Consider the following 26,793-nt stretch of genomic DNA (forward strand, 5'->3'; position numbering starts at 1 on the left):
CCAGCCAAGGTGTGGGGGTAGCTAATGCGTGCCCTGGGTGGTGTGAGCTTTACATGTGTGGTTTCAGCTGCTGAGCATGCTCTCTGGGGAAGGACACCCACATATGAGTGCTAATTCAGGCATTGGTACAATCTTCCTATTTCTGGATTTCAGTGGCTTTTGTTGGCAGGCAGAGGGGTCAAGAGATGGGCCCAAACCAGGTGCTGCAAGGAGTGCACCACTGGATGCTGCTGGGATATCTTTAAAGGGAAGGGAACACATCCATCCTGCAGCAGAGATGGGAGGCTGAGTAGAAGGTGCAGGAGCAGAGAGGAGTAGAACAAATGACCAGAACTGATGTAATGAAATTTCCAGTGGGAATTAAAACCCTTAAAACCCTTAAATTAAAACCCCTAAAGGAGTCAGAGTATGGAGAGGAAGAAAAGTTTGTTTTTATGTGGATTTGTACTTAAATACTTTTTTTCCCTCGGTAATAGATTTTTCACAAGAAACATACACCACTGTTACTACAGCTTTAAAGATGCAGGCCTTGTGTACCTGCATAGCTGCATGTTTAATTACTTGTTTTTAAAAGGCACAGCCACCTCATCTGAACAGAGGCAGAGACACAACAGATACTGGGGACCCTTAATGCTTATTTGAGAATAGGGAAAAGCTACAGTTAAGATGATAAACCAGGGAAGTAACTGTTTTAGATTCAAACCTAATATTATTCTGTTTACAAACTGTATCGTGAGACAAATACATGAGAACTTACAGCATAAGGGCATGAAAGGAACAGGAATAGGGGATATATGTCAGAGAGTTACAGACTGGAGGTAACAGAGAAAGCTGGATGAGAAAGGTGAGGGACTAGATCCATTAGTGTGCAGTTTCCTTATGTTATAATTAAAAAAAACTGGGCAGTTTTGAGGTGATGAGAATGTACTGTTAGTATTGTTTAATTTGTTTAATCTTCTTGATTAACTCAGATGTACTTTTTGCACTTCTAGCTCTCTTAGTCAGGGTAACAGAGCGATGCTGTCCAGAGGATTCTTTCCGGTGTCTGGATTTGTCCCTTCCCCAGCTTTCCTTTCTGGGCTCTCATGTGCTGCTGATATGATAATGCTTATGTCAATAGGTCAAACACACCTTGAGGGTTTTTGGGGGTTGGGTTTTTTTTGTTTTTTTTTTTAATATAAAAATCATCTCTTCCAAAGCAAAAAGTGCAAACTGAAATTATAATCAGCATACTTTTGACAGTGCAGTAGAACATTACATTTATAAATATAAATTACAACTAAATACTTAGTTGTCTTTAGAATTTTACATAAAATTAATACAGTAAAATACAAATAAAAATACATCCATCAATTTTTTTGATAAGTTGTCATCATAAATTCATAATCAGCTCAAAATCAGTTTCACAACTGCTGAACAGTGTGTCTGCTGTTGGTAAAAGTTGTCTGAGTTGCAAGAATCAGCACTGGTTTATCATCTCTCAAGTTCTGCTTCCAAGATTTCTCCCCACGTGTCGACATCCATTGGATACATGCTTTTCTCTGGCAAACTGAATTGTGAAGGAATGTTGCTGTATTTCCCACTAAGCCATTCTTTCTTCACTTTGCTTTTCCAGTAGTTTCTCAACAACGTAATCTGGTGGAAAAACATATAGTCAGATCTCAGAAAGGAACCAATTTAAACTGCATTCAATATAACAAGTTTACACTAGAGGAGTAGTCCCAGAAAAGGGATTTGGAATGTGCCTTTGGAAATCTAGACTTTAAGTCCAGGAAGGTGAAACGCTGTTGGGAAGCAGAACATGTTCTACTTCCAACTTTTCTGTTCCTGCCTCAGTTCTTTGGGTCAAGATGAAAATCCCACACCAGACATTTGTCTTATTCCTTAAAAAGGGCACCTTCCACTTTCTATTTAGGTTGTGACCTAAAGGGCCTTTAAGGGCAAGAAAATGTAGATTTGGTGTGTTTGTAGCTTCTACTTCAAATGCCCTCCAGATAAAACAGACAATCAGTGCAGGGAGTTCTGGAAATTGCTGTGCAAGGGTAGCAAGATCTATACACTGAAAGGGTAACCACTATCTGCTCATGTCTGTGTCTCACACTTGCAGAAACTTTACTGGAATGTCAGAGTCCAGTGGCCGCTTTTGTTTCTTTTGCTGCTGCTTTCCTCTCTTCACCCCTCCAGTGCTCCCAAGCACACCAGCTAAAATAAGGTGAGAGATTACCCCATAGCTGGCCCAGAGTAACCTGTGGAACCAGCTACCGGGTCTGCCTGATCAGTCCTGATCTATCTTAACTTCCAGGCTGGATTCAATGGGGAGAGATCATTCAGCAGGTTCTGGAGCTGAACCTGCTGCAAACTCCTCAGAGCAGTCTGTGGGGAGATTTTCTAAACAGTTTATAAAAGCTCCTGCTCATTTCCTTTCCTATTCCCCGTTTTTTTTTTCCTCCTGAATGTGTGTCACTTGAGCTGTATTGAGACAGCACTATCGAGGATGATTTTTCAGGAAGTCATTCCTAACCAGCAGATCTATTTCCACAAAATACAACTGGAGAGCACACCCTGCCTATCGGAGTTGTGACCCAGTCCCTGCCGGCCCCATCTGCGGGAACTTTGTCCCCGTGTTAGGGCTGGTGTGTGACGAAGGTCAGCGCGGAGCCTGTGCGGGGCAGCAGGAGGACTAACGCCGAGCCGGACAGGTTGTGTCCTGGGTAGGAAAAGGGACAGCCTTGCTTTATCTCCCGGTGTATTTTACCAGATGTCCGTCTGCCGGGATGCGCTACCGCGCCACGCTGTCACCGATCCCCCACAACCCCGGGATGGGTGCGACAGGCTGATGTCATTTCCTTACATTTTCTATTGGCCCTCAGCATTCTCGTTTATGTCACTGCCGGTGTTCAGGCGCTGGAGGTGGATTTACCTTCCAGGAGTAGCCGTGCCCTCGGTCGCAGTCGATCTCCCGCTGGCAGACGGCGCGCACGGCCAGGCAGTGGTGCCGCCACAGCCGCTCGTTGCTCTCGATGACGCGGTGCCAGCCCTTGCACGTCACGGACGCGTGGCACAGGCTCTCCACATCCAGCCCGCTGAAAATCCGGGAGGTGATCTCGGGAGGAAGGGCAGACACGAAGTCACCCAGTGCTCCTCTCCCTCCCTCGGCGCTGTCCCGGCCGGCGGCGCGCTCCGCGTCCATCCCCGCGGCCCCGGGCTGGGGAGGCGTCACTGCGGCCTCTCTGTGTGCGGCCGGCCGGGTGCTGGGTGCCTGCCTGCCGCCATGTCTACGGCGCTCCTTTCGGGGCGAATCTCCGCAGTTTCGGGACCGCGGAGGCGGCGCCGCGGCACGGCCGGGGGAGGCCGCGCGTCACGGGGCGGCCGCGCGTCATCAGGCGACGGCGGCGGCTCCTGCCGGGCTCGGCACCACCTCCGAGCCTGTCCCTGTCCCTGTCCCTGTCCCGGCGGCCAAGGCAAGCCCGAGGTGAGGCCGGGCCGGCCCCGCAGAGCCGCGGGCCCAGGGAGCGACCCCCGCTCGCAGGGCCCGCGCGGTTCGTGCCCGCAGCCGCGGGTTGGAGGCGCAGCGCTGCAGCTGCGAGGGTGGAAGGGGCAGGGAAAGCTCGGCTCCAGGGAAGGGCAGCGAGGATGATGGGGAGAGTGGCGCATCTCCCGTAGGAGCCAAGGCTGGGGGAGCTGGGCCTGACCAGCTTCGAGAAAAGACGGCTGAGGGGGCACCTCAGTCATGAGTATCTAAGAGAAGAGTGCCAAAAGGGTGGACCAGGCTGTGCCCACTGGTGCAGAACTATAGGACAGGAGGCAATGGCCACAAACTGATGCACAGAAGTTCCCCCTGACTGTAAGGAAGAAGTTCCTTTCTGTGCCGTGGTTGCACATGGAACAGATTGCCGGCACAGGTTGAGGAGTGTCCCTCAGTGGGGATATTCCAGAACCATCTGGACGCCATCCCGTGCCGTGTGTTCTGGGATGACCCTTCTTGAGCAGGGAGCTGGGGCCAGATGACCCCCGGTGGTCCCATTGAACCTCACCCATCCTGGGGTTTTGTGAGTCCCTGCTGAGGGCTGAGCTTAGCCCTTGGTGTTTCTCTTCACAGGGACACCACGAGAAAGCTCAGCTGGTCAGTGTGCCGTCTCTGCAGTGCAGAAAGTTCTGGAAGGGTTGGCAGAGACTCCCCAGTGTTCTGTGCAGGGAATACTGCAGCAATTAAACTTGTTTTTCCCTGATTATTTGTGCTGGTGAATTGAGTAGTGGAAGGGCAATGTGTTGAAGGAAAAACAGTTGAAGTTTGGGTGTGCTTTCATAACATAAAAAGCTTTTTAGATGTAGTGGCTCTGAACTGCAACTTTTGAAACTAGCACCTGCGAATCTAGTGTCAACTCAGTGCTGCAGGCTTGTAGCCTGTAGTGAGAACTTGCTGGGAAGGGCTTGATTCATTGGGCATCTGATCCTGAAAACTCCATCTTAAAATTGTTGCCTGACTTTTAGGATAGGATCAGATTTTGGCGAGTTGTGCAGATTTGTCATAAAGCAAATTCTAAGATACAGTTTAAGCTTTCTCAAAGTTTGTCATGGCAGCAACCAGGGTAAATAATGTACTTAAGCCCCAAAACATCATGGTCGTGGTCAGCAGTTATTAGAGAGTCTTGTTCAAAAGCCTTCAGGTGTGAGGTAAAAGGAAGATGCATTTATTTCCTCTGTAAGCTGTGTTAAGAGGATGTTGAGAGTCAGTTTCAAACTGCATTTGTTAATGGCAAACATTAACAACTTTTAACAACAAAATACCAACTTCTGTGTTTGAGTCAAAAGTGCATGTTTATGTTTGTAGTGTGTGAGTAGACAAAATTGATTTTGTTTTGTCAGAAAAACATCAGGAGGCTGATGCAGAAGCACCAACTGTTCGTGCTGTTGAGATGTCCTGTATTCCGTTGTTAATGGAATGTTCCAGCTCTGAGGTACAGGGAGCCACAGAAACGAGGAATAATGATGCTACCTCCAGATTTGTGGTGGGTGTCATTAAGTTTTTAATGAAGTTTAATATTTGTAAGCATGTATTGAAAGTTATGTTCTCTATACAAATGAAATGTCAGCCTTTGCTGTAGTTGAGATCCCTGGGGTGGACTGGCTCAGGAAATTCAAAATGATAGTGTTGTTTTCAGTAAATAATGAATGTGACTGGTGCATTTGCATTGTTTTTACAGAGATTTAGAGTCTGGTTACTTTCTGGAGAAATAAACTGTAGGAATGCAAGAAAGACTTCTATGTTTGCGGGGTTTTGGGTTTTTTTTCCTTGGACAAGTAGGCTTATGTTAAACTTGCTCTTTCTGATATATCTATGTAGGGAAACTCTAGAGCAAGGTGGTGGTAAAGCTCTTCTATGAATCTTTCAGTTTGTAGCCTTTTAAATATTTATTCTAAAGATTTAAGAAGTTCTGTTATATTTTGTTTTGTTTTTTGCTGAATGAATGTTCCTATAAATGTAGTCTTTCTGAGTGGGTGGAAACTCAAAAAAAAGTAAAATATTTGAGCAATGGTCCCCATAGGAAAAGTAGGTGGTTTCCCAGACTGCTTTTGAAGGGCATAACTGAGTACAAACTGTGGTCTAGTTTCCCCCCACTCTTCTGTAACTGGATAAAGGCACTAAACAGGAAATGTTCTTTCAGGTTCCTCTTTCTGATGGTAATGAAAGCAAAGAGTCAAAATCTGTTCAAAGAAAGAGAGTGCTTCCATCTTGGATGCTGGAAAGAGACCTTGTGGTGCAGAGGGTTTCCAGGCCTGTTATGACAGGAGGTAGGTTTGCAGTGTGATAATGATTGCATTCCAATATGCATTTCTGTGCTTTGATATAATTTTTAAAATTATAATGGTGGTGGTAGGAAGTATTAATTTGCTACTTCTCTTTCCATGCTCTGTGTGGGGCAGCTGACAAAGACTGACTTCTGTTGTCTTCTTTGTCATCAGTCCTGTGGGTGTGATAGAGCTCTTTTTCATCAGTTAATTTTCTTTCTGTTCTTTTTGGTTTTTGCCAGATAATAAACTTTGTGCAGCTGAGTGTTGGGTGTTCAGGAGCCCTTTCCTATAAACTTGCCTATTTTGTATGTAAATTCTAAGTAGTTTCTGTTTCCTTAATTCCTAGCATTCTCCACACCTAAGTCACTTATGTTTTGCCCTTCTAAATTTAGATTGTTAATTTCACAGGTTTTAAAGGCAGAAGGGTTTGGGTGGTGTTGCATGTTAGATTTTTAATCATGACTGAATCAAACTTGGTTATTTAGTCCAAAATTAATTTCTAAGAGGAGCAGTTCATGACAGTTGATATTTTCTTACCAACTTAAGGCTAAAATAGTGTTGCATTCCCTCCTGTTCTTGTGGGAAGAGGAATTGCTGGATGTGTCATGTGCTGCTGCCTAGCAGCAGTGGCAGCAGCAGAAGGCTGTGTTCAGTCAGTCAGTGGGCCACACAAGGTGTCTATGCATTGGCACAAGCTCAAGAAGACTTTTTAATCTGTCTGCCTTTGGTCCTGGGAGCTTCTAAAACTGCCATTAGACAAACTTTGTACATGGCATTTATTGCCCTTGGGACTTTCATTGGTGGAACAGGAGGGCCAGAGAAGTGAGAGGGGGAAAGTATTTTTGTCATTCCCTGAGCCAAACACAGCACACCCCACCCTGATTTCCCTTCTTGGGGAGGTGTGGAGTGGTTTGGGTGCAGACTTGAATTTCCTTTGCTGATCAGTCCAAGTGTATGAACTGTGGCTGGTGAGCGTGTGTCTGCTCCCCTGTGTGCAGCAGCTCTGCTCTACTGACTCTTTCCAGCTGCTGTTTCTGCTGAGATGCTGTTGTGTATTTGGCTCTTAATATCCAAGCAGGCCCACAGGAGTATGTTTTGCAGTGTCTGACCAGTTGCTTATTCTCTCCTGTTGTAAAAACAGGTGTCTGTGTGCACTGATGAGGGCAACTGTGGCTTTAAACACCTCAGTCATGTGCCACCCACCACACTGCCTATGCTTTTCCTCAAAGGCTAGTTTGGAAAAAAATTATAAGATGACAAAGAAAATCTGTGTTTCAGTATTTTTTTCTTTCTTCTCCCTTCTAAATCTAGACTGTTCCCTCCTGCCATATTTATATAAAAATTGCATGGTGTTGAGTCCTTACTGGTGTGATAGTTTTCTTATGTTTGTGCTTTTGTTTTGTATTTTTGGGGGAGTTGGGTTTGTTTGTCTATTTGTTTGTTTCTCTGCCAGTACTATAAGGTTTGCCATATGTGTGAATATAATGTTTATTTCAAAGACTGAATGCTTTGGTTGTGTTTGTGTTGAGATTAGGAGCTGTGTGGGTGAGATGTACCTCAAGGCCTGACCTTGAGGGAACTGAGGATACATGCAAACATTGGAACTGTTTAAAAAGCCTTTTTCACAACTGCTGCTGTTTCTCATGCCATGTGCCCAGTGTTCTGCTTTAATGATTTCTAGAGTCAGGATTTCACTTAAAAGTTGCATTCCAAAATACCCTTTTCCTTTTTTTTTAAGGTAGTAGAAAGAAAAAAGGCCAAGGAAGGGGAGAAGGTAATACAGAGTCATTGAAATCAGAAGTACATGTACAGCAGAAAAAAAGATTAGCTTCTGAAGAAACTACAGAGGATTTTGAAGGTGGAGAACAAGATCAAGGGAAAAGAAGCTGCCTTTCCATCCCTGTTCCTTCATCTCAGGTACCTTTTTTGGCTCAGGGCAGAACCATGATATTGCAAAAAATGAGAATGTAGTTGGTAATGTCATGTTGAATGTTGGGTCTGCAACATAACTTTTTGTTCTATGACTTCTGATCACGATTTGTTGTTTTGAAATGCCAGTCCATTGGATAGCTCTGTAGCAAGAATCATGGAAGCCTCCTTGGTTTTCTGCATTTCCTTCAAAGGATCTGGGACTTGGGCCCCAAATGTCCCACAGAAGTACCAGACTGAGATCTTTGCAGCAAGAGGCAGGAGCACGTGGGCCAGAGCACTGCTCCCAGGAGTGGCTGGTGGCTTTTTTCTGAGAATCTTCTTGGGTGGGTGATGGTGTGAAACTGATGCAGTGCAACACTGGGCTTTGCCCCAGCTATTGCATTCTGTGGGGTGAAGGTTTATGGTCAGATGAGGATGGTGTGTGGCTCAGCAACTGCTGTGTTTCAAAGGGAGGTAGCATGGAGTGTGCTTATACCACCATCTCAAAATCTGAGTCAAAAAAAGGAAAGGGGAAATAAAAGTAACCTGAAACCCAAAATGATTTGTGGCAATGTGTGAACAGACCCTTTGGTCCAGCTGGTCTAGTCTCTCTGTGATCTCACAGTACAGCTGCATTTATAGGCAGTTAAATCCTTACTAACAACATCCTGCAAGTGGTGAAAAGAGAAGTATTGCTAAAGTCAAACAAAGCATATTCTGGTGAGAGCAAGCTGAGGGTTTCACTGACTTGTTTCCTTTAAGTGAACCACTTGGGAAGGTGTTTTTAATGACTGGCATTAAAATTGCCTGGGTGTGTTATAGGATCTGATAAAATACTTAAAATGCTTCTGACACTGAAAATTATTGGGGTTTTGGTTTTAAGGTTAATTGAAACAAACCCTGCATGGAGACCAAGTAGTAGTAGTAGTTTTGGTATAACCTAGTGGTCTACTAGGTCCATTAATAACAGCTGCTGAGCTGTTTTCTCTTTGCCAGGTTATAAAATGAGTGACTATGTAATGAATTATTCAATTTTGCAATTTGTAAGTAGGAAGCCTTACTTATTTTCACCTAATAATTTCACAAATCATTTTAATTTCAAGTACAGTTTAAGAAATTGCTTTCAGAACTTGGCAGAGAAGCTGATGTATTAGGGCAAGCAAGAGTAATAACCATAAAGAGCTCTGAAAGACTGTAATTTGGATATCAGAGCCTAAATCATGGTCCTGCTGTCGTGTTTAAGGTGATTGAGAAAATGTTCTGTAGAGAAGAAAGCAAAAATATCTGAATTGTTGTGATTGGCAGCAGCCACCAGGGGCTGTCCCAGTGCTGAGAGCTGGTGGCTTTTGGTTTCCCTGGATCACAGCCTGGTGTGTAACCAAGGAATCAGTGTGAGCCTTCTGGCTCCTTATGTACAATACAGGCAATGAGTGGAAATATGTGGTAGGGAACTCACAAGTGGTAGTGGCAAATAACAGTAATTTATGCTTTCTTTAGCAAAGGAAGGCTTATTTCTTAAATTGCAGTTGATTGCTGAGCTGTATTTTGGGAGTTGTCTTTGTCTCCTAGTTGAGTCACTAAATATGCTTCTGTCAGGATCATCTGATGTTAATGCTGACTTTGCACTTTCTTAATCAAGTTGCTGCTCAAATATAATTGGTTTTGGATAACATTTTATGAGACTTGCTTGGAAAGGAACAAAATCAAATAGGAAATCACTGGTTGATTTTCAAGCTCTGCAAAACACACCTGTGTAAACTAAGTATAAATTTACTGGAGGGGAAAGATAGATAATAATCTTTAGAAAGCACAGACATTTGAATAGTTCTATGATGTATCAAAGTAGTTCAGCCTTGAATGTAGTATGTTTCCAGGTAATGTCTCAATTGTCAGGACAGTGTTTTTTCCTCAGTTGTGTATCTCAAATTCTTTTTCTAAAGAAGACATTTCTTATTTTAAATGTACATTTTTTTTTCCAAAATTTAAAATGCAGTTTGTGTCAAAGCTGAAATATTTGCTTAATGGTGTCTGTGACAGACTGTTGTGATTTAGAGTCATGAGCTGAAGCATTTAAGATGTATCAGTGTGGGATTGACCTCAGGGTATGTGTCCTGAGTTCCCATATATCTTCTGTGTAGATAAATACATATATACTCCATGTATCTTGGTGCTTAAATTATTAAGAAACACATTAAATTAGTAAGTGATTCCTTAATAATTTAAATTGATTCATGGGTAGGAGTCTACATTCTTCTACAGTCTACTACATCTTCACCTGTATAATCCCCATTAATTTTTCAGGAGCAGTACTTTAAATTATAAGTTAATTTAAACTGTTCACAGCCTGAGGTGATGAGAGAACAGGTCATGTGAGGGAAATGAAACTGAGGAAGGAAGCTGTTAGAGAAGTTTTTCTTTCAAGATGTGTTTTTCTTTTAAGATAAGTTTTTCTCTGTGTGTTTTCTGAACTTGCGGTTTTCATTCAGCAGCTGTGTTTAGCATGAACTTGAGTTTAGGAAGTGGAGTAGAAGATTTTTAAAGTCTAAATCAGATGAATTTTCAAGGTCCTTTCTAACTTGGGCTGTTCTGTGACTGGTTTTGAAAGCAGGGATGATGAGGCACAGTTTTACTTCAAAGCTTTTCATTCTGAGGAGTGTATTTTCAATTTCTCCGAAATGTAACCTTGTTCCACAGAATACATCTAGATTTCCTCTTGAGACTACCATGAGAGATATGGAAGGAAGTGGCAAGATTGGAACAAAGAACCCTGGGGATTCTCTGGAAAAAAAAGATAGGCAGCTGCATAGCAAAAGAGTAGGTCAGATCTCCAGTAAAGACAACAGAATTGAGGAAACAGAAAACAAAGAGCACGTTGCTGGTTCTACAAGCCGACAAGCTCACTGGGACAGGACTTCCCAATATCTTGGTGCCCAGGAAGGGATTCTTGAGCCTGATGCAAATCTGGACTGCAGCACTGAGATTTCTGATTCAGCCAGAAGTGCAGATGCTTCAGAAAGCTCCAAACAGGTGCAGCATAAGAGGATACCTTGCAAATATGGAAGTGGCTGTTACAGGTAAACAAAATTAATACTAGCTTGGTCTAGCTTGTTATTCCGAAATAATGTATTAGCTATGGAAGAGAAAACTGTAAAGTTGTTATAAGCTTTGATTGTGAAAAAAATCTGTTGTTGAACAGGGGTCTGATGAGAAACAAATAGCAGAACATTAATTCTAGAAGGGTAAAAGGAGGAACCAGCATGTCTTGCTAACTCTTAATACAACCCAAACAAGGGATGAAGTACTTAAGCGAACTAAAAGATGAAGTGTTGCAGGAAATAAAATATAAAGGTCCATTATAAAAGGAAAAGAAATAAAAGACCTGTATGTATGGTATGAGGTACTAGCAGGGAGAAGAGATGTGAAAGGTTCAAATGCCCAAAACAGACCCTGTAGGTTTGTTTTTTTAGCAGATGAGACTTATATGAAAGATTATTGTGTTTATTGAAGTTACTGCCTGCTTTGTGATCTGAATGTTTAAAAAACTTAGTATTTGTCATCCATAAATAAGCAAGAATTTCTCTTATTATAACTTGGTGTTTCTGCAGTTTTTTTAAAGTTTTCAGTCACCCCTAAAACCAGCACAAAGCAGACTTAGAACTCGAGGTTAACCCTTATCTGGACAGTCTTTGGAAATACTGCAAGTGAGGAATAACAGGGGTTTTTCCTCTTCTTTTCATTCATATCCTTTCAAGATGGATGTGGTAGAAGGTTTGTCACACAAATGTTCCAGAGAAGTTCCAAAATACCAGTGCTGGGTGCCTGGCTTCCTGCTAGTTCTTTCTGCCCAGAAAAAATCTGTGGTGTCCTGTGGTGTTATATTGAAGGGAAGGCTGAAATCTAGAGGTGCTTATGAGTCTAGAAAATGCCCAGTGACCTGTGAACTACATTTAGGAGAGCTCTAGATAATCCTGTGTACTTCATAAATACAAAAGACAAGGCTAATCCAGGAAACAGTGGATCCTGTGACTTTTTTTATCTTCCCCCAAGGGGCTTCAGAAATAATAAAAGCAGTGAGTGATTAGGAACCAAGCAAGAACAAGTGACTGGCTTCCTGTATTTTTGGTGGGCCTGATGCTGAGATAACTGAATATCAAAATTGTAAAGCTGTTGTGTTCATGAGCATGAATGTGGTTTTCATGTAACTTTGACATATCTCATTTTTTCCCCTTAATGATTATGACAAAAGCATGTCTTACTAGACAGTTCTGTTGATCCAGTAGTGCAAATGCAGACTCTGATTTACTCCAGCTACTTTGAATTTTGCTGAGACAGGTTTTGCCCTGTGTGGGTATTAAGCAGATTTAATGCTCTGCTCTGAAGAAATATTCCTTATCTTTAGGATGGCTAATCTTAGGTACTGGTAATAGGGAGTAGGAGTCTGTGCACATTTCTTCCTGGGTCTCTTGATTGTGAAACATTTGGCAGTAATACTTTTGAAAAGTATTGCTTTATAAAAAGAAAAGAATGCTCTGAAATAAATAGCAGTCTTACTTTGTCAGAGAAGTTTGTAAATAGGGAGAATCAAAATGTCAGCTTTGATCTTCAGGAAATATTATGAAACTCAACTTGTTTGCTTACAGCAAAAGAAGTATGCTTTGTAGTCTGTCTTTCTATTTGCTTTTAGTTAAGGCCCCTAAGTAATGGTTCCTGCGTGGTGGCAAAAGTGTGTTAGAGTAAAGATTAAATGTTAGTTCTAGTTAATATGCTTTGTAGTCTGTCTTTGTATTTGCTTTTAGTTCAAGGCCCCTAAGTAATGGTTTATGTGTGGTGGCAAAAGTGTGTTAGAGTAAAGATTAAATGTTAGTTCTAGTTATTTGACTACATTTCTATTAGCCTGTAGCAAACATTTAGCAAGTAAATGTGTAACCCATAGTTTAGTTTCTTCATTTATGAATTTGAAAACACTGCTTTTGAAAGAGTTAAACTCGATGGACACCTCTTGCCTCAAGGAGTCTTCTTGTTACCTTTGTTCAGTGTCACTTTCTGAGGTGGCCAAATTCAAAGGAGCTGCTGTTGTCATTAGTAGACAAAGTGCTCTGTGTGTGTTGTAGCTGCCTTTATTTGTTGTCAAGGAACTCACCCTCTGAATGCTGTCACATGTTTTCGTCTGCTTCTTGCTTTTCTGAAGTTAGCAGAATAGGGAATTACAAATCTACCACCACCAGACTTTTTAAGGGCCACCACAGAAGAGGTATAGTAGACCTGAACTCTCATCTCTGAAACTGGAACTCACAATCTTTCTTCTACAATTCTGACTGGGGGTGTGTAGATCTCTCCCAGAACTGTCAGAGCAGGGAATGCTCAACCAGTGTTTGGATTTGTTTGTGGGGTCTTCTAAATACTTTGCTGGTTGTTTGTTTATGAAAATAAGTATTTTTCCTTTCACTCTAAGCTTGTAAATCAGGCAGATAAAGACCTGCATCTGTCTTTTTTTTTTTTTTTTTTAGTCCCGTCTCCTATATTTTAATTAAGAGGTAAAATATAGAACTTACAAACATGTTATGTGCAGTCATGGCATAACTTCAGGCTTGAATTCTGTGGCTTTATAAGCAGTGCTGGTAATTCATTACATTTTCACTAGGAGGTTCTTTCAGTAGCTGAAGAAATGAGCCCATGAGATGGCAAGGGATCTTCTGCATGGGATTGTGAGGAGTCAGGGATTCTGAACTGGTCACTTAAATTTGATTTATAGAAAGTTTTTAAAGTTGCTTTTGATAGCTACACAGATGAGTAACCATCTTAAATATTTCACTGAGCAATACTCAAGTTCTGCTTGAGGATGTTTGCATTGATCCTGAAGAAGTTTTAAAGTTTTATTTGCATAGTTTTAGTTTACATAGTATCCTGGATCATGAAGTTTTAGGTACACAAATTTAGAGTTTCTGTGAAAGCAAAACTGCAGTTACTGTGTCAGTATGTTTATATGAAGGCAACAGTAATAAAACTTTCTTATTAAAATAGGCTTTTAATTGGTTGCTTTTCATACAAGTAAAGCCTAATGCTTTTGTTTTGATCAAATGAATTAACACAATGCTGTGCATTGAGACTTTGTTGTGAAACAGTTAACTTTGGAGTGCAGCTTACAGTGTAATTGATGTGCTCCTGTAACTCAAATATCTTATGTCTACAAATAAATTAAAAAAACCCCAAACAAAACCTTTAAGGAAGAAGCCTTAGGGTTTTTCTGAGAAAAGGGAAGATGTCTGCTTATTAGCTATGCACTTCTCTGCTTCCTTTTAGTTTGTAGGGTATTGTTGCACTACACATAGAATAAGTATAAATTAGCCAGGTAAAGCTAAGATAAAATAGGCTGTTTCTGCTGAGCATCTGAGGTAGGACACATTCAAGAGATAGGACATGTTTGAGGTGCTCCACAGGTAATGTATAATTTGAGGAGCATCATCTACTGGCCCAAGACTCCTGAAGCCTAGTGACAAGGACTTGTACATCATAACTCTCCTGTTGCTCTTCCTTCTTGCTCCCCTACTTCTTTTTCTTCCCCCCACCCCTTCAATAAAGGTTGTTTGGTGTTGTCTAAGTAGGTCTTGAAGCAATGTTTTAAAAGGAAATGGATATCTCCTAAAATACAAAAAATCTGCTAATTGACAGCTCCTTCTTAGTCCTTCTTATTAGTCTTATTAGACTAATTAGTCTTATTAGTCTTTCTTTCCGTGGCAACTATGATGTTTTATGTATCTTGATGTAGGAATAAGGATTGAAATTAATTCAGAGAACATCAGTTGCTGCTGTATCCCTTTCAGAAGATAAATTGTATTTCATGTGACTGAGAATTCTTGCTATTACTGCAAGTATGTTAGTTCTGTGCATTAAGAAAACAAAGTGGCAAATGGCCTCTAAATGATTTGGTTTCATCCCATTTATTTTTAATGGGGAAAGAAGTAGGCAGCCAGTCTGAATTTGTCACAAGAAGTGATGTTTCATGATAATTTGTTATGGAATAAAAGACTGCAACCTTGCAGTAGTTTCTAGTGAAACATTATTCAATTATCCTACAGTTTATAGAAGTAACAAAAGACCAGGACAAGAGGCCTACTACCTATGTAAGTAGATCCAAGTTACACTGAATTTTTGATAAGTTGCCTATGGAAGAGTTTATCTGTAGCTTGCTTGTGGAGTTTCCTCAGTGAAAGATGTCTGGCAAATGGAGATTTAAAGAATTAATACTAAATAGCTGGTATTTCTCCAATGCTAAAAGGAGATCTGAATGGACAGCAGAGTTTGCAGTGTTTAAGTCATCCTTCTGTAAAAGCTGTAACAAATGCTCTTTTGTTATAGAAGTAGTTGAAATGCTGAAATGAATATTGACTCTCCTCTGTGAAGTTCAGAAGAGGTACTTGTGAGTTTAAAGGAGTTTCTCTGATCAGTGAGGAAGTAGCTGTGTATGGAGGTGGCTGCACATGTCTTTGACATATTCCATACCTGCTTCTAAATGCAGTTGTGGCAAGCCTAAGCTAAAGCTACTCTGTAGCTGAAAGTTGTTATTCCTCCTGCTTGAGGCAGGCAGCTCACTTTTATAATTTGCACAAACACACTAGAGGTTATGTGCTCTGGGAATGATTGTGGTAATCAGTAAAGTATTTTGCAGATGTCTTTTAGAAAATAATTTATTTAAAATCTCACATTTCTTGCTTCTCAGTATTACACTTGGGAAAAAAGTCTACAAGAAATTATAGGGGAAAAAGTAGATTTGCTTTTGCTACTAGTATGTTGATTTTGACATAATCTTTTTAGCCTGTTTTATCTGTCACATGAATTTCTCCTGAAGTGGGAACTTGATTTTCTGTGTTCTTTTTAACTCCACTTACAACAGTTCTAGAAAGAAGACAACTCTTCTTTAAGTGATGTTTATGACTGCCTAGTCTTGAGTGGTGTGTGTACAATGCTCTTGCCTAGAAGTGGTAGAAATGTTCTTTCAGTGCTGCATAAATTTGTGTTCCCTACATGTTCACCTCGGGTTCAAGTGTTGTAAAGCAAGTGTTGTGGATGATGGTCTTGTGTTGTCCTCACTAACACTGGTGTGAGTCAGCTACACATGAAGGTGTTAGTGTTTTATGGTACAACTTCATGTCAGCATGCTAATTTGTAATTCAAATAGTCTTTTGTGCATGTGTTGGAGGTCTGAAACTTAATGGGAAATAGGAAAATTCCTGGTTTAACCTCTGTTGCAGCAGGTGCTAAGACAAAATTTCTTCTGTTGTCCTGAAAATAGGGCATACATTCTGCATCAAGTTAAACATTAAAAGCTGCTCTTCATGTAATCACAGAAAAATGAGCAGTCAAGGATTCAGTAACATGTTTTATATGTCCTTTCTTGTGTTGAAATGGGTCAGTTTCAGTGTGTGTTTGTCTTTTGCAGGAAGAATCACATTCACTTCCAGCAGTTCAGTCATCCTAATGATGATGACTATCACGACATGGGGATGGTGGCTCAGGGTGACGATGACAGCCGGCCCGAGTGTCCATATGGAACAGCTTGTTATAGGTGAGAAACACGTGCCAAACGGCTCTTCTTGGTTAAGAATGTTCTCCCCTGCAGCTGCAGAACGACAGTAAAATAATGACTAATTCTTGATGTTTACTTTGGCTGTAACCGTCCAGAATTTACTGAGGTCACACCGCTACCCTTAAAGCACCCAAGTCTGTGCATGTGTTTAACATTGACACAGTAAAAATCACTATTTTGGTAGTTATGTCAGCTGTCAGAGATGAAAACTTGGCTGTTCAAAGAGCCTATTCAGTGATCTGGAGATCAACACTGTATCTCTGTTCAACATTCAGTAAATTGTTCTTTTATATAAGCAGTTTATTGGTACATGCTGTTCTTGATCTGTAACTTTTAGTTTAGATTTTGGTAATGTATTTATTGTGATTTTGTAAAAAAACCTATTTTAGTCAGTATTTGACTTGTTACAAAGCATAATTGAGGTAACAGCAATAAAATACAGTTTGTGGCTGACTGCTGTTTCTTTTAAGCACTGTTGATTTTCTTTGAAATATTGTTGTATTCCATTGTTTTTCAGTATTTAGGTTTCACATATTTAGCAGAACTGCATAATTATCACAATGGACAAGAAGGTATATTTTGAGGCAATAGCATTTCTATGGGAGAATTTTGAAACTGGTGGCTTCTGTTAAAGATTGTTTCTGCACAGAAACATTTTGTCCTGGAAAGTGTGGTTGTCCTAAAAACCATTTCTCCATGAAATGTAACAAAATGAGGACAGCTCTTAGGAAAAAGCCTTGGTGATACTCAGCTAATGCAGAAGAAGTGGTTCTCTTAAAAACACCTATGAGATGAATTTTCCATCTCAGGCTGAGCATTACAGACTTATATCAGTACTGAAATTGCCAACATGCTTCTCAGGAGTACAACGGATCTAAACCCCAAACTGGCTCTCCTTCCAGATGAGACAACCTCTGTGTTGCATTAGTTGGTAATTTCTTAATTTGTGTTTCATTCTTTGGAGATAGAGGAAAGGAGGCACCCATGAAAAATTGATAATTATTTTGATGAAGCAACAGATATAATTTGAAGGGGTTTTGTGTTAATTTTGTTGTCCTTATCTGTTGGCTATTAATTGACTGATCTAAATGCTGTGTCTTGAAAATTATCCATAAAATACCAGGGAATTCTGCACTTTTTAAATGTGGAACAAGATGATGGAATCAAGCTTTTACTGTTTTCTTCTTTGCAGGAAGAACCCCCAGCACAAGCTAGAATACAAGCACAGTGCACCTCCAGGTGGGCCAATTTGTTCAATATTACAGAATCACAGAAAATTCTGAATTGAAGGGACCCACAAGGACCATCAAGTCCATGTCAATAAAATGCTTTAATCTCCCGTTAGGGAATAAAGTTGCATTTATAGCTCCCTCTGTATTAGGATTATTTTTTTTCTGGGATTTTTTTTTTAATCAGAAATTCTCAGGTAAGATAAAATTTTAAAGTATTCTGATGCTCTAAACAAAAGACTGCAACCATATCTGTCATCTTTTTGTATTGGGTTTTTTTACCAGTGATTTTCTTACTGTGAGAACTAATTCTTGCATATATGTTCTCTTGAGGCCTGCAGGGAATATAACTAAAACTGAATTTGAGTTCCTAATCTAACACTTTGTAGTCTTTTTATATTCTAGTAACTCGATTTGGTGAAAAAACTCAGGGGAATGTGCTGTTTACATTTTGTCTGCTCTTAAAAATACTTCTTGGTTTTATTTTTTGGGGTGCTTTCTCTTGATTATTGGATTGGAGTTTTTCCACCTGAAATCCCAGTGTGATAAACAGTAGTTTAGAGCAGAACACTTAGGAATATGTCAGGATAATGCATTTTACTTTGAAGATTCAGGGCTGTGACATTATTAAGAAAAAATAGCATTTATGGAAACAGTAGTGTAAAATATTTAAATGCCCTAATACATTCCAATTTCCTGCTTAAAAACAGAATTGATGACGTTTGTCTGCAGATGGCAGGGGTAATAATTTTAAGAACAATTTATCTGGGTAATCTCTTGGGAATGATTCAAGACAAAAATGATATTTTTGGGGCATCAGAGTAGCTTTTATACCTATAAGTAGAGCACAACCATTTCAGCATTTGTTTGATAGGTCAGTTTCCTGTTGTAGCAGTTTTAAGAATAACCCTTATGGCAGGGTTCCCTCTGTCCTGACTGACAATTTCCCTTTCTTTAGTAGCTGGAAGAGGAACACGGCAACGAGCTTCAAGCAATGGTGAGTGTATTCTGTAGTTATGAGTGGGCACATCAACCTGGGACACAGTTGGTCTGCTGTGGCTCTTTTGGCATTTAATAGTGCTGGAGATGCTTGATAATACTTAGCTGAGGAGAAAGTAGTCATTATTTTAGTAAAATCTTTCTTGTTTTCTTACCAGTAATATTCCTTCAGTTGCATTTGTGCCAGTCTTCCTGGATAATCACACCTGTATTTTCCTGGAAGCAGACAAGAAAACAAACGTTTTAAGGAGAGACACATATGACTAAATGGTGTCTTCCATCATCACTCTTTATCTTCACTCTTTACACAGCAGCCATAATAGGGTGAAAGGAAGCCAGTATTTCATGCACAGCTAGTTAAGGTTGCCTTGTAAGGAGCGATTGCTCCTGCAGCATGGAGATACTCCCTCTGACCTTTAAATAACTCCCAGATGATAATCTGCACGTGCTGATGAACTTGCTTACTCTTACAGTGAGGTATTGATGTTTCAGGGCTTGTTAGGATCAAAGTATAGAAGTTTCTGTATGTTGGGGGCACACAGACTCAAGTTTTAAACATGCTGTTTTGGTTCGAAAAGACAGATTTCTTCTAAGGAAGGCAGGAGCCTCCCTTGAAATGGAAAATATAAACCCCCTCTCTCTGAAATATTATAATTTTGAAATTAATTTGCTCTCAGGGAAAGACACGGGGATAGGAACAGTTCTTTACTAGGAAAACTGAAAATACAAATGCAATAGTACAAAGAAAATAACACTGACAGAGTCAGAATACAACCTGACACTCTGTGGGTCAGGGTGGTGGTAGCAGTCCAGTTGGATGGTGGCTGCAGTGCTCCTGCAGTGACAGATGTGGTTCTGTTGGAGCAGTCATCCAGTAGAAGGGTGTAGTTTTCCTCTGAAGGCCCAGTAGTGGTGTAGATGGGCCTGGTCTTCCTCTGGGAATGCAGTGGAGAAGAAAGCTGCGCCTCTGGGAATGCAGTGGGAAAAGGCTGCCTGTGGTGTTCCAAATCTCAGATTATATCCAGGTAGGAATGCTTGATTCCTCCCCCTGGGTGGAGCTTCTCACAGTGGGATGATGTATTTTTATCAGCCATGCAGTGAGACACAATGGCCCATTAAGAGAAGATATTTCCCAGAGAGAGGATTGGTTGTGGAACAGATAAAGAAAACTGCCCAATTAACAGAAGATAACCACCCCACCTCTAACAGATAGGAGTAGAATACCCAACCCAGGACACATGCTTAGGTCTGCTTCCAGGATTCTTTTGTGTATTGTCTTCCAAATGTGAAGCTTCTTCGTATGCTTTCTAAAATGAAGTGAGGTTTAAAGAGCAGTCTGAAAGTCTGATGCTGTGCAGTCTTTGCTTTCAGTGGCCAGAGTAAGGCAGAAGGGTGTAGAACTGTTGCATTTTGAGTGGGAGTGGGAACTGGCTTGCCTTCTTCGAGATCACCAAGGAGTGGCTGGGAATTTCCTAAAGAAATTTTAAAAATAGATCTGCTTTCTACAGAAAGTAAATAAAAGTGCAAAGAGTTGTAGTTAGCTTTCTAGGCAAAGTGTTTTGGCCTCTGTTTCTCTTCTGGGTGAATGCAGGAAGTTGTTTTAAACTTTCCACTGAGAAATTTCTTTGCCATACTGTTTTCTTATCAAGTTTGTGTGCACTTTAGCTATCACCAAATATTTGCTATGCTTATATCTGTGCACCAGCATATTCTGAGGCATGTTTGTCACCCGTGTGCTTTAGTGCATCCTGTGATACAAGTACCAGCCCCATCCTGATCAGAGGTCTGTGGTAGAAATTTGTGTTGCAAAGTGTTGAGGCATGCACAGAGTGGTGAAGATTTCAGAATGAAGCAGGCTGGGCTGTGTGCATATCTAAAAGTCCAGATCTGTTCTTGAAGGTTTTAAATTGCAGCTGTGCCTCTCATAAAACCACATTCCTTACCCAAATAGTAGGGTGCTGAGTGGTGAAAATTTCAGAATGAAGCAGGCTAGGCTGTGTGCATATCTAAAAGTCCAAGATCTGTTCTTGAAGGTTTTAAACTGCAGCTGTGCCTCTCATAAAACCACATTCCTTACCCAAATAGTAGGGTGCACCCTACACCACACACCCTGTGTGTGCAGCTGATGGTCAGGCAGGGGTAACTGAAGGAAGAAGGGCTGCTCTTGTAGCATGTAAAACTTGCACACAGAAGTGAAATTCAGTCTGTCAGATTTAGCTTTTCTTACTAAGAACAAACTGTGGAAGAATTGATATTCTGCACACTCAGGAAAGAAGGGAATTAATTTATTAAGTTCTGTTTATATTTACTATTTTTAAAAAATGTAATGTTTTGTTGACTGGTTTACTTAGCTCTGTGGAGGGCAAAGTTTATAAAAGGTGGTGCTCAGCAAGTTCACACCAGAGGCCATCATACCACATCCTGCAGGGTCAGACAGACAGTAAGGGCTCCATTAAACTTTATTTTGTCATATTTGGCACAACTGCACCGTTAGACACAGCAGGATTATACTCCCTGCAAGTGTATTTAAATTCCACCAGCCAAGAGAAGAGGGGAGCCCTCCACATGACAGTTAACATGTTTAGCTTTTAAGTCTAATTGCTGCCAGAATTGCCTGTAGAGAATGTTTTGAAAAATAATCAGAGGAAAATTACTGGGGAATAATTGTAGGGAAGGAATTGAAAAAAAAAAGTCAGAGTTCTGCTGTTGTTAAATTGTCACTACTGAATGACTTCTCTGGGTTGCTGCTGCTGAGATGAATAACACCCAATAATCCTGGAATATGCAGGATTCTCCTACATACTTTTGTGTAGGTTTTCTAGCAAGCTGATAAGCTCACTTCAAAATAGAATGTTTTGGAAGGAGCAGTCAGCAAGCTTCTTTTTCCCCACATCAAGGAGATGCTTCCATAGAAAGTTTCAAGGTCATCTTTATATAGATCAGCTACTAGAGAAAAGGCAGAATTGAACTTAATCATCAGCTTTAGGGGCTGCAGGGCTGAATTAAACTGCAGTGGAAAGTGGAGGGGAAAGGCATAAAAGGAAGTCTATCACTGCTAAAATCAAAATGTTGATATATGGGGAGGGAGAACATAGTATGCACTTCTTATATTTGTAAGAAGAATATGAAAAGTATCAGTATTTCGCCAGCATTCCTGCTTGTGTTGTAAAATACCACTCAAAGTGCTGTGAAAGTGGCAAAGGGCTTTCCTTTGATAAGCAGCTCTTGGGCATATTATTCTCATAACCTTAGTCTGAGAAGGGGGATTTTTTTCTTACTTTATTCAGCATCTTCATTTTGACCGCTCACCTCCAAGACATAATTAATTTTGCAAGGACTATAGTCTGTGATTCTAAGAAATTCTGCTGGTTATGGGTAACACAGTGTCCTGGTTTAAGACAAACTGGGAGGAAACATCCTGAAATGAGCTTGCCCTCCCAGTTATGGCATGATTAATTTCCTCTGAAGTCTGTTAAACAACAAGCCAGCAAGCATAAGAAGGAAGGTAATTCTGGAACAGGAGCATTTCCACTCACAGAAAAGTGTTACTAAAAGAGACTGTGAGGTACTGGTGGTGGTGTTTGTGTCTGGAGCTCTGACCTGAGGTTTCAAGAGTTTGCTGAGAGTTGTTTATGGGTAATTTAAAGAGTTAGGATTTGGGCTGTGGTCTGTAGCTAAAGAAAAAAACCCATATTCATAGTTTCATATGAAAGCTGGTGACAACTGCTCAACAGATAAGTTAGCTAGACCAATATCATTGTGTGGTTATTTCTAGATAAGGTAAGAATGGAAAACTGGGAGGGTGGGAGGCAGAGGTATGAACATGATTTTACTCAGAGATGTGACTTAAGGATAGAATAAGACGTAATTGGAATATTAACAGACCATGGCTAGTTAGGAATTTAACAAAAGAGGTGTCACAGATGCATTTCTGAAGGAAATGACTTTCAAAAGGGAAGCACAGACTATCCAGCATGAAGGCGAGTGGAGAACATAGGAGGTGAGTGATCTAGAAGATTTTCTTCTCTCATGTGAATCTGATAGCTTCCAAAGACTAAGAATATAAAGGATGGGTGGATGGATGGATGGATGGATGGATGGATGGATGGATGGATGGATGGATGGATGGATGGATGGATGGATGGATGGATGGATGGATGGATGGATGGAGGCAAAAAATTTAGGGTCAGAGTAGCCACCTAGCAATAGAGGCTTAACTGGAAGATAGATGTACTGTTTAGGTGATTCTTTCTTGTGAGGAGAGATGCTTTAATATGTGGGCTCTGGGAGGGATCTTGAACTCTACATTTATTAGTCATGAACACATGACATTTTTGTCCCTACAGGAAAAAGGGCTGTGAAGAAGGACAGTGTCAATGATGGTGAAGCCAATGACTGTGACCTCAATGACCGCTTTACAGACGAGGAGGAGGAGGAGGAGTGTGAAGCTACTGATGAAGACTCGGACTGGGAACCAAGTTCAGAAGAAAAGGATAACGAAGATGTTGACACACGTGTGCAAGAAACACGTAGATTTGTTAGGATCAAAAAATAGCTGCTGAGAACAGCCTTATAAATGTTCAGTGTGGTTATGTTAAAACATGGTTGCACAAAGGAGAGGAATTGTTTGAAAATTTTTTTCTTCATGATATAGGCAATACAGGAAGATAATAATGGGGATGAGAGGATTCTGCAATGCCTTTCTTATCCATGTGTATTATTTTGGGACTGTTGTGGTGTTTATTTTATTAAGTTGTGGACCCAGAGGATAAAGCTCTAAAAATTTTCAGGTTTTTCTCTTTTTTTTTTTTTTTTTTGCAATGCCATTGTTATCTTGTATTTTGAAATACAGTTCTAAAGGTTGTTAAAACTTCATCTTCCTGTGCTTGAAAGAAATATTGGTAGGAAAGCCTAAGCCATTTTTATTGTTGAGTTAGTGCAGTTTTAAAACTTCATTATTCTGCTTCTATCTTTCCCAGGTGTTATTTTGTTGGTTCTCTTGGGGCACAGTAGTCAAATACAGGTTATCTAAATCACTTGAGAACAGGATCTCAATGCATTGAACCACTTTGCTCTAATTACAATAGTGCCTCTTTTTGTGTACATTACTGGAACTGTTTCCAATTCTCAGCAAAGTCTTGGTGTCTGTATTTTTGCACATTTAAACCTGTAACATACAGTGGGAAAAGCACGTAACCGTGACTCTGATTTCTAAAGATGTTGTTGGAAGATCTTGCCTTCAGTGTGTTCATCACTCCTCTGAGCTTCCTGGAAAGGTTTTACTATATTTTGGGACAGATGACTGGAGCCCTGTGAATTTGGCACCTTTTTTGGTCAAAGTCCTGAAGTTCAGCAGGAGAAGCATTCTAGTATGGCTTTAAGATGACATCCCAATGCGCACCAGCTGGTTTTACGGACTTTTCAGGAGGACTTTGTGGATGTGCCCTCTACAACTCCAATGCCCTGGTTTTTGACTGAGCTTGTGTGCTTGTCTTGTTGTGAAGAGGGTCGTCTTACAGGAAAAACTGCCAAGGGGAAATCAAATCAAGCCTTGCCTGGGCCTTGCCACTGCTGCGTTGAGCTGTGTGCAGGCTCAGCTCTCAGCAGCCCTGAGATCTCCTGCTCCCATCAGTCATGCTGTGCTGTCTTGGGCAGGAAAGTTTCCCTGTGAAGGAAGCTGCTGGCCTCAGGAGAAGCTGCCCTCATGGCCAGGAGGCAGGAGAGCACAGACCTGGCTTGAGCTGGGCTGTGTCTCAGAGGAGCTCAGTCCTGCCCAGGAGGCACCTCCACAAGCAGGTGCATGCAGCTGCCACAGGCTGGAACAGTGCTCTCTGGAGGAAGAGGAGGAGGGGGAGCCAGCCTCATGCTGGCAGAGGGACAAGCTGCTTTCCTCTGGGGCACAGGAGTGGTGTGGTCCAGGCTGCAACATGGGGCTGTGCAGCCTCAGGTCCCTGCAGTTCAGAGGCTGGGCACTGGGGATGGACCTTGTGGACCTCAGCTGCTGGACCTTGTGGACCTCAGCTGCTGCCTGTTTCTACCTCAAAAAACTTCATTACACACTCCCCCTTGGCACTTGAAAACTTCCATTCTTGTAGGGTCATCTTGATCCTTACAGATTCTGCTGAAAGGGGAAGCATTCTTTTTGACAGATTTCTCAGATAAAAATAAAGCGTCAATGTGGCAATATTATATCTGAGAACTGTTTCTTGGTAAAGAAAGGGTATGGAACCAGCTAGAGGGGGATAGAAAAGAGAGCAGAGAGGGGGAAAGAGAGATGGAGGGAGCAATAGAAGACAGGGACAGCATTACTGCCAGGACACAGGGGCATCCCACCATAAAGACATAAACTTCTGACATCGTGGATTAATTTTCCTGACACCTCCATTTTCTGCCTCCTTACCACATGGTCCATGTTAAGGCTCCCAGCATGTCTAACAGCCCCTGTAGTAATTTTTCACCCTCTGTATAACATGTGTTGAGACATAAAGAAAAGTCAGATTGGTTCCTTTCAGGTCCCCTTCCCTCTGCCAAAAGGGAGGGCATTCCCACAAGGTGAATTCACTCAGTAGGGTGAGGAATTCCTGTCTGCCTCTTAGGTACAGTGCCATGTCAGGGCCTCGTGGTGGCATCTGGCATTGGGGAAAAGCTGCCATGGGATTTGTGCTGCTTGTGTGTCTCTTGTTTGTTGGGCACACAGGGAAGGTGAGGTGAGAGTGACCAGAGAAACACAGATGCAGATCCTCAGTAAAACAGGAGCTCTCCAGGGCAGGAGGGCCTAGCAGGTTTCTTCAAAGGCTGAGGAGTGGGTTGTGTGTTACAGTGTGTACTGTACCACGTGGTATTTACTATATTTTATTGTTAGGAAAATTAATTCACAGAGGTTTATGTCCTAAAAGGAGACAGAGGAATCCTGCAACTTTATTCGAATAAAGAGAGAGGCCACGGGACATTTCCCATTAGGTCTCTCAAATTGCTGGAGGATGCAGCCTCCTCTTTGTCCTCATTTCCCTGCTTCATTTTCCTCTCCTTGGCGGAGGTACTTGAGAGGTACAGACTTCCTGATATAGCCTAATACAGAACCCCTTCTAATGTGCACCCCCCACCCCATTCCTCCATTTTTCTTTGTATTGCTGTTCTTTTTCTCCAAGTCCAGGAATTTAGAATGGTCTTGGATAAGCAACAGTCTGTGGGATGTGTCAGTGGGATTCCTGTGGAATTTGCTTCTTTCACCTATTTATCTGCAAGCAGACCCACAGTTTGTTTGTAAAGACACATCCCTCTCATTTCTTTCATTATGGTGCTGTCATTCATGTTTAGTGTAGTTTACATACTTTGAATGTGTTGCAGAGTATGTACTGCATTATATTATGGTTTCCTGTGTAGCTGTTGTAGCCTATGATACAGTATTGTATTGTATTCTGCACTGTATGCGGTGTAGGGTTTTATTGTCTTGTGCTCATTATACCCGGCAGGAGCCAGTTCTTTGAGACCCCTTAGGAGCCTCTTTCCTTTGTCACCCTTCATGGTGCCATCTCTCAGGAGCCCTTTAGCCTGCAGCCCCTTCTCTTTGTCGAGCCTCAGGATTCCTTTGCCACGAGATGCTGCTCTTTTTGGAATCTTATATTGAATTCTATTGGATTCCTTCACTACACTGCTTCCTAACTCTTACTGGAGTTGCTAATCAAAGCCTCACAGAGGAGTTCTTGACTGCATATTGCTTACTGACTCTTCCAGTTTCCTCCTCCTGGTATTTTTTGGAGAGTGTCACCACATGGCCCTCGAGGAGTTCTTCACACCTCTGTTGGTGTTTTTTGAAGTGTTTTCCTATTTGGCTTTTTCTGAAGCTCTGCCTTTCAGGGGTGTTTCACCCTGTGGTTTTTTTTTTTTTTTTTTAATTTCTACAGTGCCTACCATATACTGGAGCACTTTACAGAGCCAAGGAGTTCTTCACACCTCTTTTGGTGTTTTTTGAGGTGTTTTCCTATTTGGCTTTTTCAGAAGCTCTGCCTTTCAGGGGTGTTTCACCCTGTGGTTTTTTTTTTTTCTTCTTAATTTCTACAGTGCCTACCATATACTGGAGCACTTTACAGAGCCATCCTGGAGCAGTACGTCACCCCTGGTGCTTTCAGAGTGCTGTGCTCCCAGATCCTCTTGCTTCCAGTGATTGCTTTCCATGTGTTAACTTCCACATTTTTTCTTCTGCAATCAGCAAATGAGCGGGTGGAGTTTTCATGGACTTTTAATGTTCCTTTTTAGCTCAGGGATGCCTTTCTCCAG

At 41.4% G+C, this 26,793-nt stretch overlaps 2 protein-coding genes across 3 annotated transcripts; one reads left to right on the plus strand and one right to left on the minus strand.

Annotated features, from left to right (window-relative positions):
- Window positions 1-529: 529 nt before the first annotated feature.
- FBXO48 (F-box protein 48) lies at window positions 530-3,340 on the minus strand. Its single transcript, XM_039719001.1, has 2 exons — window positions 2,921-3,340; window positions 530-1,635 (listed from the first exon to the last, which is right to left on the minus strand). The coding sequence occupies exons 1-2, from the start codon at window positions 3,188-3,190 to the stop codon at window positions 1,474-1,476; spliced, it is 432 nt and encodes a 143-aa protein (XP_039574935.1). The 5' UTR covers window positions 3,191-3,340; the 3' UTR covers window positions 530-1,473.
- On the plus strand, window positions 2,969-23,747 carry APLF (aprataxin and PNKP like factor). 2 transcript variants are annotated; one of them, XM_039719000.1, is made up of 9 exons: window positions 2,969-3,098; window positions 4,867-5,009; window positions 5,667-5,793; window positions 7,532-7,710; window positions 10,399-10,778; window positions 16,142-16,267; window positions 17,481-17,527; window positions 18,476-18,514; window positions 22,863-23,747. In XM_039719000.1, exons 2-9 carry the CDS (start codon window positions 4,917-4,919, stop codon window positions 23,069-23,071), a joined length of 1,200 nt encoding a protein of 399 aa, XP_039574934.1. In that variant the 5' UTR covers window positions 2,969-3,098; window positions 4,867-4,916; the 3' UTR covers window positions 23,072-23,747. The 2 variants fall into 2 exon arrangements, with proteins under 2 accessions (XP_039574934.1, XP_039574933.1); XM_039718999.1 differs by lacking the exon at window positions 2,969-3,098 and adding an exon at window positions 3,340-3,472.
- Window positions 23,748-26,793: the final 3,046 nt, after the last annotated feature.

Source organism: Passer montanus, unplaced genomic scaffold (genome assembly GCF_014805655.1).
Source record: "Passer montanus isolate IOZ18808 unplaced genomic scaffold, ASM1480565v1 scaffold40, whole genome shotgun sequence".
Classification (NCBI taxonomy): domain Eukaryota; kingdom Metazoa; phylum Chordata; class Aves; order Passeriformes; family Passeridae; genus Passer; species Passer montanus.